Genomic DNA, 19,886 nt, shown 5'->3' on the forward strand with positions numbered 1-19,886 from the left:
TGCTCTTCTGTAAAAAATCTGCTTCTTTAAGAGCTGTGTGTTCTAGCAAATTCACCCTAAGAAGTCTGAATTTTTAAAGATTTTCAGCTCTAATACTGCTATGCCAAACATCCCCGTCTCACTCAGAACTTCCCAGATCTAACTGCTGGTCCACTTGTTCCAAGCCATAATTAATTATTAAAGTACTCACATAGCCAAGGAACGGTGCCGGCTCCTTGAAGTTCATCGCAGTGAAATTTCACTCATGCTTGTCTTCGAAGAGGCTTACAGTGACGGGGAAGACAGGAAGCCATTCTCATACCCGACATATTCATTTTGTACGGGCTGGGTTTGAGCATGCATGGGTTACAACTGGGTAATATTCAATTTTAACCTAAAATGAGGAAAATCTTTCTTGCTGTGTAAAGCTCAATGTACTAGGTCAGTCAAGACAGATACAATCAGGAAGCACAAGGTGTATTCATAATTCAATTTGGAGTTTTCTGCTGTTTTGATTTATACTCTAATAACCTATCCCCCAGGGCTGATGTTGGCCCTGAGCCCACATGTGTTGGACGCTCGCTGGCGGAGGGGCCCCGAGAGGTTGGCCCTGGCTTTGTGGGAGCTGCCCATGGTGCGTGCAGCGCGCCGCCCCTGACCCCCCATGACACTTCCCCGCCTTTGCTTCTACCGGTCTTCTGTGATCACCGGGCCCAGTAAAGCCTTTCTTCACTAAAGAATTTGCTGTCGTAACTGTTGCGTTTGCCCCGGGCACCGGTAGACGTCCACTTTGCCAGGTACCTTCTTCCTGGGGTGGCCACACGTCATGTTGGCGTATGCACGTACAAGCATTGCTCCTGCGGTCCTTACAAAGGCAGCTCCGAAAGCAAAACCCTAGAATTCTGTTGGCTGTCTGGGGAAACAAAAATCATCTCTCATAGGGTTTTCCACTTTGAAGCTGCCTCCTACCTTGCTATTGTGACCGGTCCTTTGGAGAGAAGGAGAAATTGTCTTCTTTGAGTTATGTGATCTGAAAGGACGTGGCCAGAAGATTTCTCCTAGTTTTACGATATTTTCATCGTATTTTTAGGGTGTCGGTTCCATCTGCCCCTGTTCCTGTATATGAGCCTGTTGTTTATTATTCAGAAATGCTGGACTTGAACATTTGCTTCGGTCTCTTTGAATGGATGGTATTATGTGTGTCTTTATAGATTAGTTTCCTTTGAAAATAGTGTTAAATGGAGTTGGGAATAGCAGTGCATCTAACAATGGCTTCTCTTACACACTTTTTTTCCCCCGAGCCCAGAAGTAAGGATTTTTTTAAAAATAGAACTTACACAAACTACTGTTCCTCTTTGAACCTGGACATTCATGAAGTACAGTGAAAATCGGGAGAATGAGTCAATCCTTTCCTCCGGGAAAAGACAAACAAATCTGAAGAACATTTCTGGTATCTCTGCAGAAACCCGGCTCGCATCCCCTTCCCCCAGTTGTGTGCGTGAAGCCGTGGGGCGTTCCTAGCCCTTGGCCATTTGGTGAGCATTGAACTGGACAAGTGGCTCTTGAGCCTTTTGGCCTCAGGACTCCTTTACTTTCTTAAAAATAACTGAGGAATCCAAAAGGGCTTTTGATTCTGTGAGTTATATCTTTTTTGGTTTTTTTTTTTAAGTTTTATTTATTTAAGTAATCTCTACACCCAAAGTGGGGCTCGAACTCACAACCACGAGTCGTGAGTCACATGCTCCTCCAACTGAACCAGCCAGGTGCCCCGTCTTGGGTTATAAGAATAATAAAGCACCCTTACATAATATTATACATAAATAGCATTTTAATGAAAACCACATTTTCCACAACAAAAGGAAATCGTGAGAAGAGTAGGATTGTCTTACTGTTTCCACAGTTTGTTGATGTCTGACTTAATGAAAAAGAGCCGGATTGTCATACTTGCCGTCTGCCTTGGGTCTGCTGTGATACGTTGTTTGATTAAGGTGTACCAAGAACCTCACCGTATGCAGGCGTTTAGCTGGAAGGGGGAGGAGTGTTCTGATAGCCATTCAGGTTACTGTGGATGTTCTTTTTGGATACTCCCTCAAAATGCAGCCTGTGACAGTTTATTCTAACTTGGGAATGCAGCATGGAATCTGAAACAGTATCACTAACTCCTTCCTTCTCTGCTCAGTGAAGAGCCATTGAACTGTCTTGCTGATTGAATGACCTTTCATCCTTCCATGTGACACCTGCATGCGTCATTTCAAAAACATTGCTTAGGGACACCTGGGTGGCTCATTCGGTTAAGCGTCCGACCCTTGATTACAACTCAGGTCTTGAGCTCAGGGTCGTGAGATCCAGAGCCCTGCATTGGGCTCTGTGCTCAGCATGGAGTCAGCTTGAGGTTCTCTTCCTTTCCCTCTCCCTCCCCCCTCTGCCCCTCGCCGTGTGTGTTTGTGTGTGTGTATGTGCGTGCATGCTCTCTCTCGCTCTCTCTCTCTCAAATAAGTAAATAAATAATTGAAAAAAATTGTTTAAATGAGATATGCAGCTTTCCAAATGGCGACACCTGTCATTGTACAATATCCAGAAACTGTTTTCATTTATATCGCCGCCCATCTTGTCAGGGAAGAGCGTCAGTATTTGGAAAGTGTCACACTCATGGTGAGAAATACAATTGCCAAGATTCTCATCCTCACTGGAAGCTCAGATTATATGCTACCACAGTTACTGTCCACTGTTTTCCCTGCAGGGCTCACGTTGGTCATTTTCAAGAAAATACCTGCCGAAGGCCCATGACAGAATTGTCATAGTTGATGTCTGACATTACTTCTTTCAAGTAAAAATGGGTCCCACCAAGAAAGCGGGGCTAGTTCAGCTTGCAACTCAGACGACTACAGAAGTGTGTTTCTGCAGGACACCTGTCCCCTTCCATGTGTGGCACTAACACACATGCTTGCCATGTCATTACCCAGAAAATTAAAAAGACATGTATGTACTCAGGGTTGAAATGCTTAAGAATCAATAACTGCTTTTTTTTTGAGATTTTATTTATTAATTTGACAGAGAGAGAGCGTGAGTACAAGCAGGGAGAGGGACAGAGGGAGAGGGAAAAGCAGGCTTCCCGTTGAGCAGGGAGCCTGATGCGGGGCTTGATCCCAGGACCCTGAGATTCTGACCTGAGCCGAAGGCAGACGCTTAACCAATGAGCCCCCCAGGCGCCCCAAGAACATTCTTAAGTGAAACTTTTTGTTTTTATTTAGCGAGCACAGCAGTGAATACTGACGATAGGGACTGGTATGGTTTGGTTCCACTGCCTGGGTTTACGCTCTGGAGTCGGCAGTTTTAGTCACCATAAAAAGAGATTTCAGCTCTGGAAGAGGCAAACAGTGTCTTGGGATGTTTTGAAAATAGTCCTGAACCTGTGAACCCCTGGATAGGGTATCAGGGACCCCACTTTGAGGACCACCAAGCTAGGTCATGCAAAGAGGAAAAATGCAATTCGTTGGCCATGGCAAGTATCAGTTTGTGCTGACGATTATCTGACCTAGACAAAATGTATTTCATGTTAATATATTAAGTTTCTAAGCATTTATGGATAACTAGAAACCAGAACTTACTGGGAAAACCAAATTGGAACAAAAATTTCTGTGATTTTTTTTCCATCATTTAATTATGAAGATGAAGAGTCTCCATACTTTTTAAAAAGTATGTGTAAAATTGCAGCGGTGTTGATTTATTATCTGCACTCGGAGAGAGTAGAGTCTCAAAGCTGTGTGTTTTACTCAGACACTCTCATGCCAAGTTGCCAGTCCTGCTATTTCTGCATTTGGGGTTGGCTTTAAGATCTTGTTAACTGCTTTTGGTACCCCCGTGAACACATCAAGCAAACCCATCTTTCAGCAGACAGCCAAAGGTAACGTCGGGATGGGAGGCAGTGAGAATCAATATAGTAAGAGTATTTTTAGGGACTATTGATGGATTGCTGTATTTTGAGCTTAAGTCCAAGCGCCAGATGCCCCAGAGCTGACTAAGATGAACTCACCATTTACTGAGAACCGTATAGGCCATCATGCATGGAGAGGGCTCTGAGATCGCCAAGCCAAGACCTCCACACCTGTCCCTCTGCAGTTCTGGGGAGAACTGGGTGGTTCCATTAGCCTCATGTGTATTTGGGTGAGGGCTTACTCTCCCCGCCAGAGCACCGCGCTAGCCAGTTGATGACCTCCAGGTCCTGGTGACGCATACCGTGAGATTCGAGGACAAGATTGTACAGCCGCAAATCAATTAATTCTTCGTATCCGGAGAGATCCCGTACACCACAGCACTAATGACTCCGCGGCCCTCTCTGAAGGCAGCCCCCAGAAGGTGGGAGCCGCGTTAAGCCGTGCTTCTGTCAGCAAGCTGGAAGCTGTGGGTCTCTGACACGGCTCTCAATTGCTAGCAGGTTTCTCTCATTGCATCTCATTTGCATCTGGGACATCAATTAGCATGTTTGTTGAGGCTAATTGAATGAAACTCAATCATAGCTCTTAATTGCTTGACTATGTGAAAAGAAATCACATTAATGCAGCTAATTAAGTGTACGGCAATAGATGCAACATAATTAGGAGCGAGAGGTAAAAAACAAGGGATGGCAAAGGTGCAGGAGTGGGTTGCAGGGGGACGCCGTGCATGGTTCCCGAGCTCAGCACGTTCGGCAACGGGTCCCTTTGCTCCAGCGCCTGCTTGGAAAAAATAATCCACACGACGAGCATGGACAACTTGAGAAGAAAAATGCAAATAGGTTTGCAATTACTACTTTTTCAAGCTGTTGAGGGGCAGGAGATGGCACCTCTGGGGGGCCTGGCTCTTGAGTGGGCCCCAGGGACTTGTTAAGTGCTGTTTAAAAGTACTTGGCTTTGAATTACCCTCATGCCTTGTTAAAGGGTTTTTTCCCCTTTTATCATCGATCAGCATTTTCTACAAGGAACACGAGAAGGGTAGTATCTATAACATTTGCATATCAAAATCGAGCTTGCTGTCTTTACTTCACCCAGCGAGGTCCCTACCTCAGACCCGTCGGGCCACGCATCCCAGTTCTGAGGAGGCGACATTGGTTCGTGGTCCCAGCTTTAATTCCTCAAGTGCCAAGCTGGGGAGAGATGAAAAGGCTGGGTTCTTTCAAAAACAGAAAACTCAGCATCGTTTCTCTTGAGGGAAACTCGGAGCCGCATACGCACGCACCTTTGCTTTCCACCTGTTTCTGAAGCACCACGTGGAAGGGCTTTTATGGATTAGGAAATGCATTTTGTAAGGTTTGTAAAAACGGTAGTGGCTTGCCCTGTAAGAATTGTCAAGTTTATATCCTGGTTTTTTTAGATCTAGTTCCTCTGAAGTTTCGGCGCCTAACTCAAACGAGAAAACAGATTCCCTGGCCCATGCTGAGCCAAAGATAAATGTGTTCCCTTGCTGCATTCAAATCCAAAGAGCAGGCACTTGGTACATTTCTATAATAATTTTAAATAAAATATCCTGGTTATTGTATGTTAAAACATGCCTATTAAAAGAGCCCATGCTGAGGCTTTAGTCACTATCTGATTAGCCTCATTTTAGAGCCCATAAGCAATAAATGCTCAATTACACTCCTGTTATTGTATTTTAATTTGTTAAGAATTGGCATTAAAGAAGAAAGTTATAGCAAGTTGATATTTTTGAAAGAGTAACTATGCGAGAATGAATTCATTATGTACAAGCCTTAACTTTGGTGTCAAAGCTTAGGTTGGTCTATTTTCGGTGGATGTTAATGGAAGTAAGTTAAAGATGTTTAAAAACAATCTTTTTTTTTTTTTGTAAATGACCTTGACCCTCAGCCCCACACTAACCAAGGACCACTTCCCTTGTGCTTTTCGTTCACCTTTCTCAACACCCCAAGCTCATTCATGAGGTTCCATGTAATTTTTCCAGTCTCTTACCCTTCCACCTAATTTAATGGTAACGGCTTTCTGTCTTTGGTCCCCATCCTTTCAAAACCATAGCTCTTTCACGGTCAGTTATATTTTGGGGAGTTTCCCAAGCACCTTGACTTCCATGTAGAGTCTTGGGTCTGTCAAGATGGTGGAGGCAAATGCCAGCCAGCCTGTTCTGTGGGGTCAGGGTGCATCGGGGCCTCTGCTCCTGGCTGCCATGGCTGAGAGAAGATTTGTGGGTCCCACTATATCTCTCTGGATGGTTTATCAACTGCTGATGGAGGTCTGGCCTCACCACTCCCAGTGAAGAACTTGTCTGTGTCTGCCCCACTTTGGTGCAGCTCCGGATTCTTTCTGCGATGGTCTTTGGTCCCATGTTCCTCCTGGCTCCAGCCTTGCATGGCCTTTTGAGTGTTTGCTCTGTACCAAGAATTGGCCATTTGAGTTCTGTCCTTAGAAAGTCACTAGAGACCCTGTAGCATCTTTTCCCTCCTGGGCTGGTGCTTTTCGAACCTTCTAGAGTTGTGTGTTTCTCCATCAGAACGTCTGCCCATCGTGGTCACTCACATTCTGGAGTTTCTCTTTCTGCCCTTCCTCCTCTGCTGAGAATTCCTGCACTCTTTCCTGAGTCCAGATTGGCTCCCATGTGACCCCCGCCCCCAAGTGCTTACGCTGCGGGGTGAGATCTCTGCTTTTGACACTCAAGGCTGATCCTCTCTGCTGTAGATGGCAGAGAGAAGACACGTCTTCTTCCATTCTCTGTCCCGAGGTCCCACGTTTGGGTTCCTTCCCCTGTAGTTGGAATCTCGTGTTTCTGCTTCCTTTTTGTATTGTTGCTTCTGTCATCAGTCTTCCTGCTGTTTGATGAACCCGTGATTGCTTCTTATCCCCTTCATCTGCTGGAATGTGAACATTGTCTCACAATTAAAAGGTGCTACTTTCCAGAAGCCACTGGAATCCTCATCTCGGCTTCCCTGTTACTCTCTGGGCCCCCTCAGGCTTCCTTGATACACTTCGGCTGACTTTCCTCATCCCACAGACTGGGGCCTCTGTCCCTTGCATTTTGCTTCTGGAACTTTCTTGGGTTCTCTCTGCATCGCTTGACTGTTGGTTAGCAGTTACAAGCAAACAGCTCATGTTTCCAGCCTCCCTGGGCCCCTTGCAGCCCACACACTGGTTCATTTGGCAGTTCTGAAATTACATGGACTAAGAACGTAATTGTTTATACTAACTGCACATGTATTGGCCTTTTTCCCGTGTGTTCTAAAAGGAATCTACCAAGATTCTGCCAAGAAAGGAATGTGTTTATTTCATTTCATGCTTAGTCTTAAAACACTTGAGATGTTATTTACCCAAGAGTGTTTTAGAATACATCCTTTCTTTCTTTTTTTTTTTTAAGATTTTTTATTTATTTATTTGACAGAGATAGAGACAGCAAGAGAGGGAACACAAGCAGGGGGAGTGGGAGAGGAAGAAGCAGGCTCATAGCAGAGGACCCTGATGTGGGGCTCGATCTCATAACGCCAGGATCACGCCCTGAGCCGAAGGCAGACGCTTAACAACGCTGCCACCCAGGCGCCCCTAGAATATGTCCTTTCTTAATGTGTGAGGTCGATTTAATATGTCTATAGACACAAGGGGGCACCTTGCCCAAAAATTGCATTTGGAGGTCCAGTAATTCCTAATTCACCAGTAGGCCACTTACCCTGGCTCTCATTTACCTCTCCCATTCCCCCACCGGCACATAATTATTGGGTGTTGCTTTACTCCACACTGAAATGTTGTCAGGTGACCTCCACAGAAACCATCACTGTCCACCTAGGCTTCCCTGTGGTTCCCTGTGAGCTGCCAGTCGTTCACCTCCATCACAAAGAGAACAGCAAGATATTTTCTCTGGGTACAGTGAACCACTTGGAGAAACACGATGCTTAAGTGCCACACTTACCCAATGTTCTTTTTCAACATCCAGCTATTACACATCCATCTGTGAGCTCCATGTTTTCTCACCACCATACCACCAATCTCTCAGACATTTTCCTGGTCCTTAGTGAAATGCTTGACCTTTACTTAGTTTCCACCTGAGCTCTCACCAGAGATCTTCATTCTTGTCCAAGTGCTTAGTGGTGTTGCCATCTGAGACAGAGCAGTTGTTACAAAATAGTTTCCTACTGCAGGAAATCTTACCTGAAACTTAGAGGAAGAGCCTGGGGTACTAGTGTGCCATGTAATAAGCAGCAGTTTAAAAAGCATGATTTCATAAGGATACTTATTTTCTCCAGCTGGTTTGTCTTTCCCCAAATGGAAGCATTTCCTGTGTCTCCTTCTGTTTCTAGGGTCTAGGTTAGTTCAGGACACAGACACTGTGATTTCAGTATAATGTTGATGCCATGATACTAGACAGATCAAAACCTAATTATTTTTAAAGTGTTTGCCACAGTGGAAGGGTCATAGGATTACAACTCGTGGTGTCTGATAGAACCTTATGTCCTAGATTGTACGAGGTCTCCTTTTTAATCTCTCTTGGATGTTTAACATTTTGAACAGGATTACATGCAGAATGTTCATGGTAAAGAGATTGATCTTCTGAGAACCACTGTGAAAGTCCCAGGGAAGAGGCCACCCCGAGCCACGTCAGCCTGCGCGCCCATCTCCAGCCCTAAAACCAACGGCCTGTCCAAGGACATGAGCAGTTTACACATCTCACCAAATTCAGGTAAGCTCATGGCAGACCTGCGTGAGAATCCAGTGTGACCGCAGCGGTCGATGCCACTGGTCGCAGGACAGTGTGGAGCCTTGGAGGTGAAGTGAGGTTGGAACCTTTAACGTTGTACGTTAAGGCTTAGAAATCTGTTCTCTTCTGTGGGTAGTCATTTCCCCTACACCTGTGGTTCTGGGACCGCCAGCTGGCACGTGGTGCCGTCTTGAGTCTCCGTCTCACAAGCCAATCCACGAGGTCTTCGCAGAGATGTGTAGTTGGAAGTAGGGTTTTACATATGATTGAGGATTGAAGGGCCTTCTAAAATATGTAAATGAGTTGTGAAAGTATCAAGGGCTGGTGGGTATTTTTAGTGACTGAGTGGATGAAAGTGGAAGAGCTATTTGGTGCAAGATTGAAAGGAAACTGTTGGATCTCAACTTTAAATTCTCTCGGTTTTATATTGTAACTTTTATGTCATTCTTTAACACAACTTTAATTTTCTTTATTCCCTTTTGAAAGGAGAATTTGCTCTTTCATTCGGGATCAGAGAAAGTGTTTTCTCAAACCTAGATGTGTTCGGAAATTCCTGGCCGTTGCGTGCAATTCCAGGCCATCCAAAACATTGTGGCTAATTTTTGTGAGAGGCTTTGCAAATGGTTGCCCTCTGGCTTTGACCTTCCAGTGATTACTTATCAGAGAAAAGACCTGGGTCCTCCTTCTAACATACCGACACACGGATTTGTTTTCTCTAGCAAAAAGTCCCTTTCTTCTCTCTGAAATACTCCAGTCTTCTCAAAATAAATTACTGTCCTTTGGTACTTTCTGGCAAATGTCTTTGCTGCATTTTTCTCCCTCTGAGGTGTCAGGTACTTTGAAAAGAGGGATGGAGCTGCCCCCACAGTTCTGTGGCGTACGCGGCATTGGTTGGTGAAAGCAGGGTGGTAGAAAGGGGCCCGAGCTGGGGTCCGTTGGGGCTCTGCTGCACGATACCAAGTGGCGTTGGACCGCTAACTCGGTCAATTAGGTCGATCTTGCCTGGCCTGCATATGTCACAGAGATGTGGTGACAGGTAAGATAACATGTGTGAAAGTTTTGGGAAACTCATAAAGTACAATACAAATATCAGCTGTTGTTAAAAATCCAAAGAAAACTGGGCTTTCTGCTAAGGGAGACATCAGTTCATTCCAGAATGGTGATGAGGTCTCTTACGACCTGCTGACCTTCCTTCCAAGATATACATGAAATTTCCCTTTTTGGGATGGTGTGCTAACTCTGGGATAAGAAGAGAGGAAAGAAGTGCCCAGGGGGCGGGGGGAGTTCTGTATTGAATGAAAAGCTGATGTCTACATTAGTTTGTATTTATTAATTTATTCAAAAAATATTTAGTGAGCACCTGTCGTGTGCCAGGAACTGTGTATGCTGTGGATGTGGAGACCCTGATTTCCAGAACTTATACACAAGGCCGTCACCTTAAAACCAGCTAATTTTCTACTTCTCCTTCTGACCCACCATGTCAAATCCATCCATTTATTTATTCAAGTCAACAAACATTTATGGCATTTTTGATGTACGCCAGGGAAGGTCCTGGGCTCTGGGGACACAGAAAATTAAGACATCAACTCTGCTTCCGAGAATCTCACCCTCTGGTGGGGAAGAAGGACCAGCAAACAGGTAAAGGCAGTGGTCTGCGGCAGGCCACGGTATGAGTACGTAAGGGCGCCTGAAGGCCCAGGGGTCATGGGTCTGTTCTACCCTAGGAGGTGGGGCAAGGCTCAGGGCTTGGGGGCGCCTGTGCTGGGTAAAGGATGGGAATTTGCTGGGCACAAGGATGAGGGAAGAGCTTCAGTGATTTGAAGAGTTTTGGATATGTAATGTTAGGAGTTTTGAGTTTTTTAGTCTTGAGGCTGGTGTTCTTTGGTGCTGAACTGCCCCTTGTTTTTCTCAGGAAAATGTAACATTTGGTAAACAGAAAATACAAAATGCCACGTAACCTTATCATATGTGTGGAGTAGCTGGCATCCCGGGCCTCGGCTAAAGGAATGTTCCTTTAGCACCTGTTTCTTTCTCTTGAATGCCCTTGCATTGGGTGGATGGGAGGGTTTGGGGCAGGGCTGGAATCCCTTTCCGTGCTCACTCGCTCAGCTAATTATGGCAGGCTCTTCCAACCCACAGCCAAGTTCATTCCTTTTAAAGGGAGCCTGCTTGATTTTTCCTCTTCTTCGGATCACAAGTGGGGGTATGACATCTGCAGGAGCGTAGTGCCACGTTGGGGAAAGAAAGTGCCTCGTGGTCACGGCAGTGCTCAGGGACGTGGCATCCTTGTCTCCACGTGCAGGTGACATCATCAGCGGGTGGTCCTCCATCCCCTTGTTCATAGGTGCTCTCTCACATGAAGAACTCCAACACAGCAAATTTAACGTGACGTAGGTTGATGTTATTTTAAGTGGTGGACTTTTACCTAAAAATAGGTATTATTTTAGAAGTATTTGCCAAAGAACTTAACGTGCTACTTAACCTAATTCTTCTTTCTCAACTCATTTGAATTCTGCTGTTTTGTCCTAGGGGTCTAAGTTAACGTGGAGATGTTTGTTTCTTTTTATGCTTTTCCTGTTTATTTGTTTTCTTATCTCAGTTATTGGACTAGATCAATGTTTTGTGCCTTTTCTTCTAGTAACTTTTTCATTTACATAGACGTGATAACATGCGTGTGCCTAAATCCTTGTGTATAACATTTATTATTGTCTTAGAATAAATGTCCATAAGTGAAGTGACTCAGTTAGTGGATATAAACATTTATAAGATTCTTGGTACGCATTTCCAAATTAATTTCTAGAAAGGTTTTGTTATGCAAATACCCTCCTCTCTCTAAAGTGAGTACCCGTGTCACCCACACACACCTGCCAGCGTTGCTGTTACCATTTTGGATCTACACTAAAATTACTTCATGCTTTGTTTATTTGGATTTCCTCAGTTAGTGCTAAAGGTCACCATCTCATGCTTGTCGAGCTCAGGTATTTCTTACATTAGATGTGTCTTTTCCCATTTTTGTACTGGGTGGTTTATCTTTTTCTTATTGATATATAAGAACTCTTTATATGTTAAGGATATTAACACTTTATAATATGTTCTGTAGGTATTTCCCCAGTTTATTATTTGCTTTTTAAATTTTATGGTCTTATTTACGTATAGAGGTTTTCCCCTTTTTAATATGTAATCAAGAATATATACATATAATCAAATCGTAAGTCTTCTGAGGTCACTACTTTAGATATTTAGAAGGCCTTTAATAATCCTGAAAACCGGTCACAATTCCTATATATGTATTTCTGAGTTTTACAGTTTTATTATTGTTTCTTTCTTAAAGATATTTAGCCTTTCCACCACCTTCAGTTTGTTTGGGTCAATTATACACAATAGGAAATCTATTTAAACTGCTTTTTCAAACAGATAACTAATTGTCCTTTCTCGGTCAAACTGTTTACTTATGACTGTGTGTGTCACCTTTGTTATACAACTAACTCATTTAGTCAAAACCACTGTGTTTCTGGGCTTGAGGATCTGTCCAGTTGACGTGCTGTCCCCGTGTTGTGTTACCACATACGGATTTACCAGAGTGTCTTAGATTTAGGGTTCCGTTTATCTTTGGTAGTAATATTACTCTTTCATTTTATTGTTGTTCTTGGCTATTGCCACTCATTTATTTTTTCCAATAAACTTCAGAGTAATTTGAAACCTTCTCCTTCCCCCGAAAAATAACCTCATTGTGACTAATTGGCAGTGCTTTTAATCTATCAGTTAATTGTGGAGGAACTAACATCTTTACTATGTTGAGTTTCTTCTCATGGAATACAAGTCTTGCCCAATTTACTCAAACCTAATATATATCCCTCAGTAAAATTTTAACACTTTTCTTCATTTAGATGTATCATGTCAATCCATTCTGTTAGTTTATAATTTTTGATGAAATGTGAGGCTAATCCTTTTGGGGGGAGGGGGCAGGGGTGAAGGGGGCTGTTATCTACTTTGCAAGAAATAAGAAAGCTCATAGTTTTTGTATTGTTTATATCTAGTCATCGTACTGAACTCTTGTTAGTGGGAATATTTATTCAGATGTTTCTCTTGATTTTCTAGTATATGCTCATAGTGAGCTTATGTTTCAAATATGACAACGCCTAATTGATGTCAGTGTTGACTTTTGGGTGCCTCACTGCTTTGCTTCCGGTACCACTCATGTAAAATCATTATGGGGTTGGCCGCCCCAGTTAGTGCTCTGGAGTTTCAGCAGCGGTATGAGGCCCTCCCTTCAGGGGCCTCACACTCTGGTGGGGGCAGAGGCATCAGAAGATAAACAGATAAGACCATTGAAGTTGATGATCAAGGCTCAAAGGACGAAGGGGCAACTGGAGAGAAAATCACTGGTGGGGGTGGTGGTCTTATGTTATTCCTAGTATTGAGAAATGCTTTACCATTACCAGTCTTGGAATGTTGACTACATTTCATATATCGAAATGCTGGAAATGTGATGATCTTCGTATCAGGTTTTCCCCTGGGCTTGGGGAAGAGGAGGAAAAACACATCCAAGTAGCTGCCTTGTATACTGATAACTGAGCTCGGGTCTCCCTTTGGGGCTCACAAGTTATACAGAGCAGAAGAGCCACAGTGAAGGTGGGGCGGCCCCACGCTCTGTCGGGCAGCTGTGGAAGGCAGGCAGGGCGGGCTGAGGGGCGCATTCAGGAAGAGCCGGCCATTGGCGTCCCCGCTTCCAATCCCATGTGGATGCTGATGCTTGAAAGAGAAGGGAGCAGCTTGGGGAGCTCAGACCTCTGCACAGTCACAGAGGGACAGAAAGAAATGGCAAGAAGAGGCAGCTCTGACCGTGAGGGATATCACTGAAGCGCACCGGCCTGCCCACGAGCCCTGCACTGTTCATCTAAACTGAACCTCCCAGTCAGCATGGGCCACACACGCCTTCCGAAGGCTGCAGGGCAGCTCCTGCCTCTGCCCGATGGACCCACGGGCACTCGTTCACAAATACGCAGCCAAGACGTTTGTGGAAACCAACATTAAAAATGAGAGGAGCCAAAATAAACAAAAGGACAACTGATCCTACAAAGCGAGTGAGAGGTGGGGAAGGAGGAAGAGTTAAGAGGCTAATTATTGTGTTCATAAAATGAAACAAAGGATACAATAAAAACCTGGGGAGAAAGAGTCCTTGAAAATTAAAGAAAATTTTTTTTAGAAAAGAAAAAATTTTTAAGAAAATTTAAAATTCAGTAGATAGGTTCAATGCCATAAAGAACCCAGCCAAGGATACTATTGGTGATCGTACCTGTGACAGAGGAAAGCGTGCTGGAGGTGATGAAGGACATGTTGGTGTCTTCCCATCTGAAGAGCCCAGTGTCAAGTTCAGGGGAGAGGAGGCTCTGTAAACACAAACAGAATCCCAAAGGAGGCTCTGTAAACACAAACAGAATCCCCAAAAGCATCCCAGGTAGGAGGAGAGTGTGCTTACCTACCAGGAGGAGCTCTTCCGGCCTGTGGACTCCAGAGCAAACACTACATGCTAAAAGATAGTGGAAGAATTCCTTTCTAAGGACAAATCATTCTGAACCTAGAAGTCTGTGTGGGGCCAAACTACTATTAATCAAGTCTGAAGGTAGAAAAAAAATTTTCTGCATGATGTACAAGAATACAGAAACAAAAAACTTTTTGAAAAATGTACTTAAGCATCTACTCCAGCAAGAAAGAGGAGGAAGAAGAAGAATGCAGGAGATATTTATTCAGGCCTGGTTAAATTCCCCCTTCCTGATCACATCTCCCCCTTCCAGGGTCACTCACTCAAGATGTCCATGGCGGTATCTGCCGCTCCGCTGCTTTATCTCAGAACCTGCATCGCCATTCTAATCAGAAGCCATGCTTTTAGCGAATCCATCGCATTGTAATTTCAGGCATACTTCCAGAGAAGACAGTCAGATGTCCCACAGTACCTTCTGACATGAGCTGTGAGCCATGTCAGGCTGGTTGGTAGAATTGTATCCACCCAGGATGGAATGCAGAGTGTGTCAGCTCGGAACGTTATTCTGACATTCAAGTAACAACAGGAAAACGTTAACGGTCCACAGTAGGGCCTTGAGAGGCAGAAACTCTAAGTTGAATCCCACCTTCCCCATCTTAGGACCTTGTGTGGATGAACGTTGGCTTTCTTATCGCTACGGTGGGCCGATGTGCCCGCCTTGCTCTTGTGGGCGTGCCTTTGCAAAGCTCGGCCCAGGGCGAGTCTGCAAACTCTGTTGGGAATCCGTCGTTACAGTTGTGCTTGTCACTGGTGAAGGAAAGGAAGCAAGAGGGGACGGAAATTTTGTATGAATTGTTTTCATGCCAGACACTGTCATTTCTATTGCCTGTGTGTAGCCTTCGTGGGTCAGACACAATAAACCCATGCCCCCCCCAACAGCATTCCCTCTGCAGTGGCGGGAGTGGCGGCAGAGAGGCGCTCTGTGGGACTAACCAGGATCTCTGTGGGCACCGGGCTCCCCGTCCAAGTCCCCTCTACTCTTTATTCCTCGACGGCCCCATTTTGTTCTGAGATGCCAGATACGTCCCTGTCCCGAAAGTGGGTCTTTGTTGGGTATTTGGAACGGTGACTGTGTTTTTATCCTCAGCAGAGCGATGCGTAGGCCTTTGTAGCGGGAAACCTTCCCCCCACTCCCCGCGCTTCGGGCCCCCAGTGGTTTCAAAATATTAAAGCCGCCAGGAGGGTTGAGGCTGATTTTCCGGGGGTGGGGGCGGGGATCTCGATGTGTTTTGAGTATTGAACTGCCGTTGACATCTAAAGTCTCAACCATGCTGTTTTCCTCCACACTTCAGTAATCAGGACATCCAGCAAACCCATAAAAAACCAAACTAATAGCATGAATATTCAGTGACCTGGAATACTAATTATTGTCATGAATATTAATGTGATCGGACTTGCTTTTTCCTCTCCTCTTTCTCTCCCGTCCTCTTTCTCCCTCTCTCCCTCTCTCTTTTTTTCCACTTAGCCGGCTCTAAAGATGGGTCATAATGAGAGCATTTAAGAGGGAGCGCGCTCTCCGCCGTGACAGGGACTGGGGTAATAAGGAGAGCTTGATTAACGCGGTGCACTTGGGGGAGAGATGAGAGGCTTCACGTGGGCCTGTTCGGGGGAGGCAATGAGACACCGGCGGCTCTGTTGCTGCTCCCGGAGATTAATGAGGCCTAAGAGTGCATTAGGAACAGTGACAAAGGTTTGATCTAATGGGCTCAGCCATTTTTCCTTTGAGTGACAGACGCACAGAAGTAATTGGCTGTGCAGAATGGCAGCTCATTGGCGGTACTTAAGGATACATTATCCCCGTTGTGTGGCCCGCAGAGGCTGTTTATCAAAACTGCTCACACTGCAGACGCCGAGCCGCTAAGCTGCTGTTACAGTGGTAATAGCTATTAAAAAATAAATAAATAAATAACGCAACATCAAAACTAGATCCGTTGTTGTCTCCTCGAAACAAAGTTTTTCTTTGTTTAGTTTCAAATGGTCTAGAAAACATTTTAATAACTCCGGAGTCTGTGCTGGGCACGGAATGAGCCGTGCCGCTCACGTGTGTCTCCTGGGTCCTGGGCCGCTTTGAGGGGACCCCCGCCACTCCCGGCCTTGCCTCTCCCTGTGTTTCTGCCTCGGTCACCCCTTCCTGTCGCATGCTTTGGACTTCCTTTGCCATGTTAATCCTCTGATTCATAAATCAGTCTGCTAGAGACCCTTCTAGCCACTCGGTAGAATGCTTGCAAATAAAAACCTTCCTGGTTGCTAATTTTTTGCTAAAAAAGAATCCAAAAACCAGTATCCCTTGATAATCTGCTTCCACGAACCAGGGTTTACCGGAGTAGTTTTGATGGCTATTGAATAACTCATTATTTTTAGGGAAAGGAAGAAACATTTTGGAGGGTTTCTTTCAGACCAAAACGTTGGGAAGTTCGCTACATCTGAAACTAAAAGACACTAAAGTTATTATTCTTTAGAAGAGTTGCGACATCTTCAGCTTTTGTGAGAAACACATTCTTCTTGCTGTTTCTGTGTTTATATTGTTTCTCTCACTGAGGGTTAGGCAAATTTCTGTTCTGTTTCCATCCTGAAACTGTAAGCTCTTTGAGGTGGAGACCATTACTTCCCTTTCTTTGTTACCCTCTCCTAGTTTCCTGACCTCACAATTATTTTATTAAGTCAATGCTACTGAGCATCGCCCCCCAAGTGAAATATAAGGGATAACCACCGAGGGTAAGCACTGTTTGCCCTCCTGACACCTCACTTCTTGGGCAGAACCATTGGGGAAGAGTTCAGGGATAAATCAGAAGTGCGCTTTCCAGTTTAAGGAAACCTCCTTCAGTTATTGAACTCTAAGTGGGGTGTTCTTTTCTGTAAAGACTGACAAAACCACCTTGATCTTGATGATTTCCGTTTAAAACACTAAGGACACTGAGCTGTCTGTCACTATGGGGACAGATACCCCCATAAGTAAATAAAAGTTGCTTTAGAAACTTTGTTCCTCTTTCAGAAACGTGCGTGCTTGGTGAGGAGTAGTGTTTCAGCTCTTCAGGCGATGCCTTCACAACTAGCAAACAGTTGGCATGGGAAGAGCTAGAGGAGAGAGAGGGGCCCTGAGGAGGACCTCGGCCTTCAGGAGGGCAGCAGAGTGCCGTCCCGGGCGTCGGGAAAGAGCCATTCTGTGATAGAGCCAAGCCCACGATTGGCCGCCTTGCTGCGTTCCCAACCCCATGCTAGCAGAGAATTCTCAGAGTAGCCATGGCGTTCGTCATGTCGGTACCTTGTGGCCCGGTGTTTGGTAGTTACCACTCGTTTAGAGAACATTTGTCTTTCTGGAATATTCTGAGGTGTGGTAAAAGGCAAGGCCATCCTGACCACAAACAGCCACCTCCTCACCACAGCTGTGATTTCTGTGTGAGAGCTGACCTCGTAGGACCGGAAGGGTGAGAAAGAAGTGAGCGCTTCTGAGTGTAGGCCCACATGACAGCCAGAGAGAAACCTGCTCTCAAAATGGATTTTGGGCAAAATACCTATTGTGTATATCATATAAAGGAAAAAGGACATTTTAAAGACAGAACTGTTGTCAAAAGCAAAGGAAGAAACTCAACATTGGATGTAGTCGTTAGGAATATAGTACCAAATTATGAAACTAGAGGACAAGATGCAGACGTCCTGGGCTTAACGTTTTACAAAACATTACATGGGCACACTGTAATCATATTTTGTCGCTTAGAAGAAAATCCTTAGTTTAATTTCCTTTTGTGTAATGTTGCCATACCTCGTTACCACCGCATTGAATATAAACTTGTTCGCATGGCCTATACAAGTAATGGGCAGTACGCAGACAAGCGTGATGTACACACTGTGTGCGTAAGCATCTCAGAGTCCGTAGTAGCAGGTGTTCTTGACGCAGATAGAAGTGGGCAAGATGCGAAGAGCAGGCATTGTTTTCACAGTGTTGAGTGTTGCGCTGGATAACTGGGAACACACAGACTTTGTCTTTGGAATAAATATTTGGACTGATTTCTAAATATAATCACCTAAGTGAGAGCCTGCCTTCTGATGTACTTAATGTTTTCATCTTGCATTATCCCGAACACCAAATTATATCCATGTCCAGGATGCAGCAGCAGCCCGCCGCAGCATGTGAGCAGGCCTGCGGCTTCTCCGACTCCCCTTTCTTTCTTCACCATCTGGTTGCGCCATTCATCCACTGTTTGCACCATGTTCGAAGCCCATGGTTTCATTTCTTTCTTTCCCCTTGTAAATTGTGCCTCTGACAGCTTGGGCAGAACCGGCTGTAATAGTTTGAGAATTTTGCAAGACCTGGAGTGGTAGGAGTGTCATCACGTTGTCCAGCACTAAGCACTGCCCAGGTCCATGCAGTAGGTGCTCAGGAAACCTTCGAGAGCATGGGTGTAGGCTCACACATCGTGAGGACAACTACAATAGCAGCATGCAGATGTGAGCAGGTGACACACGAGGAAACCCCGTCACGAGAAAAATGTGAGGGAGACATTCAGACCTTTTAGATTTTAAAGCCACACAAAATTAGCAGTATCGCCATTTTAAGCTTTTATTAAAACATAAACTTTAATAGAGAAAAGGAAAACTCACCATTGGTGAAATTAATAACAGCTAATATCCACAGAGGCTTTGTGGTTTACAGAGTACTTTATGCAATTTGATGTTTATATCAATCAGCCACATGGGGCATATTATTGTCGTCATCATTAGCGTTATATCCATTTTACAAATCACGAACTGAGTTGTTTTCAAGATGCCTGGGTTCTATCTTCTTTTGGCCAATGGCCTCAGAAAATCAGCAATATACGTCACTAGTCAGAAAGACATTAATGCTGTTTGAGTAATGACTCTCCGGGATTTTATCCTAAGGAAGAGTCTAAATAGAAGATGTCCTTTGCAGTATTGTTTACACTAACAAGAAATTGGAAATGAAACTATCCAGAAGTAAGAAAATAGCAGTATAAATTATCTGCATTAAATCAGCAAGATGTCATGTATCTAAAATTATTATGAAGATTACGGAACAGCATGTGAAGAGGGTTAGGAAGTCATAAGAAAGAAGTGTAATATAAAATTACATCATTTCTCTGGTCATCACTGAGAGGAGTCGATGCCCATGTTCGATAATGAGTTGATCTATCACGTGAGATGTTGGAAGTCTTCTAATTTACATCATTCATCAAGCTAAGTTTTAAAGACGTTTGTACAAGAACCATTCATTGTTTTTTTCCTTGGACATCATAATCCGAACAGGGGAAACCCGAACAAAAAGAGCTGTTTCTGCATTTTAGGAATAAGTGGGAACTGGTCCCAGGACTGTGGTTCTGAGCGCGGCCACGCTGTTGTATGTAGTAGTGATCACATCCGCTGTCACCACTGGGTCCGGACTCCGTACGTTCTCTCCTCCCTGGTCAGCACGTGTGGAAATACAGCCAACGAAGAAATGCACCGCGATTCCTATCTCAGTAGTAGATGTCTTGAATGCGCTCTTTAACAAAACAAGTGTCAGCTTATAACAATGCAGAATCCTGGACGCCTACGTCTTTAAGATACTGAATGTGTGTCCTTGGAAAAAATCCTCTTAGCCTCGAGTCCTGGTTGCCAAAAAGGAGGGCAGATTTCCAATGCAAATAGTGCAGCGAACGGCCCTGCTCATAGGCACTTAAATCATCCATATCTCACTTTTTAT

The 19,886-nt window shown here is 44.6% G+C and overlaps 1 protein-coding gene across 11 annotated transcripts in view; it reads left to right on the plus strand.

The window, feature by feature from the left end:
* The window catches only part of AGAP1 (ArfGAP with GTPase domain, ankyrin repeat and PH domain 1), a 546,965-nt gene that overhangs the window by 356,453 nt on the left and 170,626 nt on the right, over window positions 1-19,886 (plus strand). For all 11 annotated transcript variants that reach the window (XM_034655451.1, XM_034655453.1, XM_034655455.1 and 8 more), the window contains one exon: window positions 8,460-8,628. In XM_034655451.1, the coding sequence (XP_034511342.1) occupies window positions 8,460-8,628 (169 nt within the window). The remainder of the gene's footprint in view (window positions 1-8,459; window positions 8,629-19,886) is intronic.

The sequence above is a fragment of the Ailuropoda melanoleuca genome, chromosome 2, assembly GCF_002007445.2.
Source record: "Ailuropoda melanoleuca isolate Jingjing chromosome 2, ASM200744v2, whole genome shotgun sequence".
Lineage (NCBI taxonomy): Eukaryota > Metazoa > Chordata > Mammalia > Carnivora > Ursidae > Ailuropoda > Ailuropoda melanoleuca.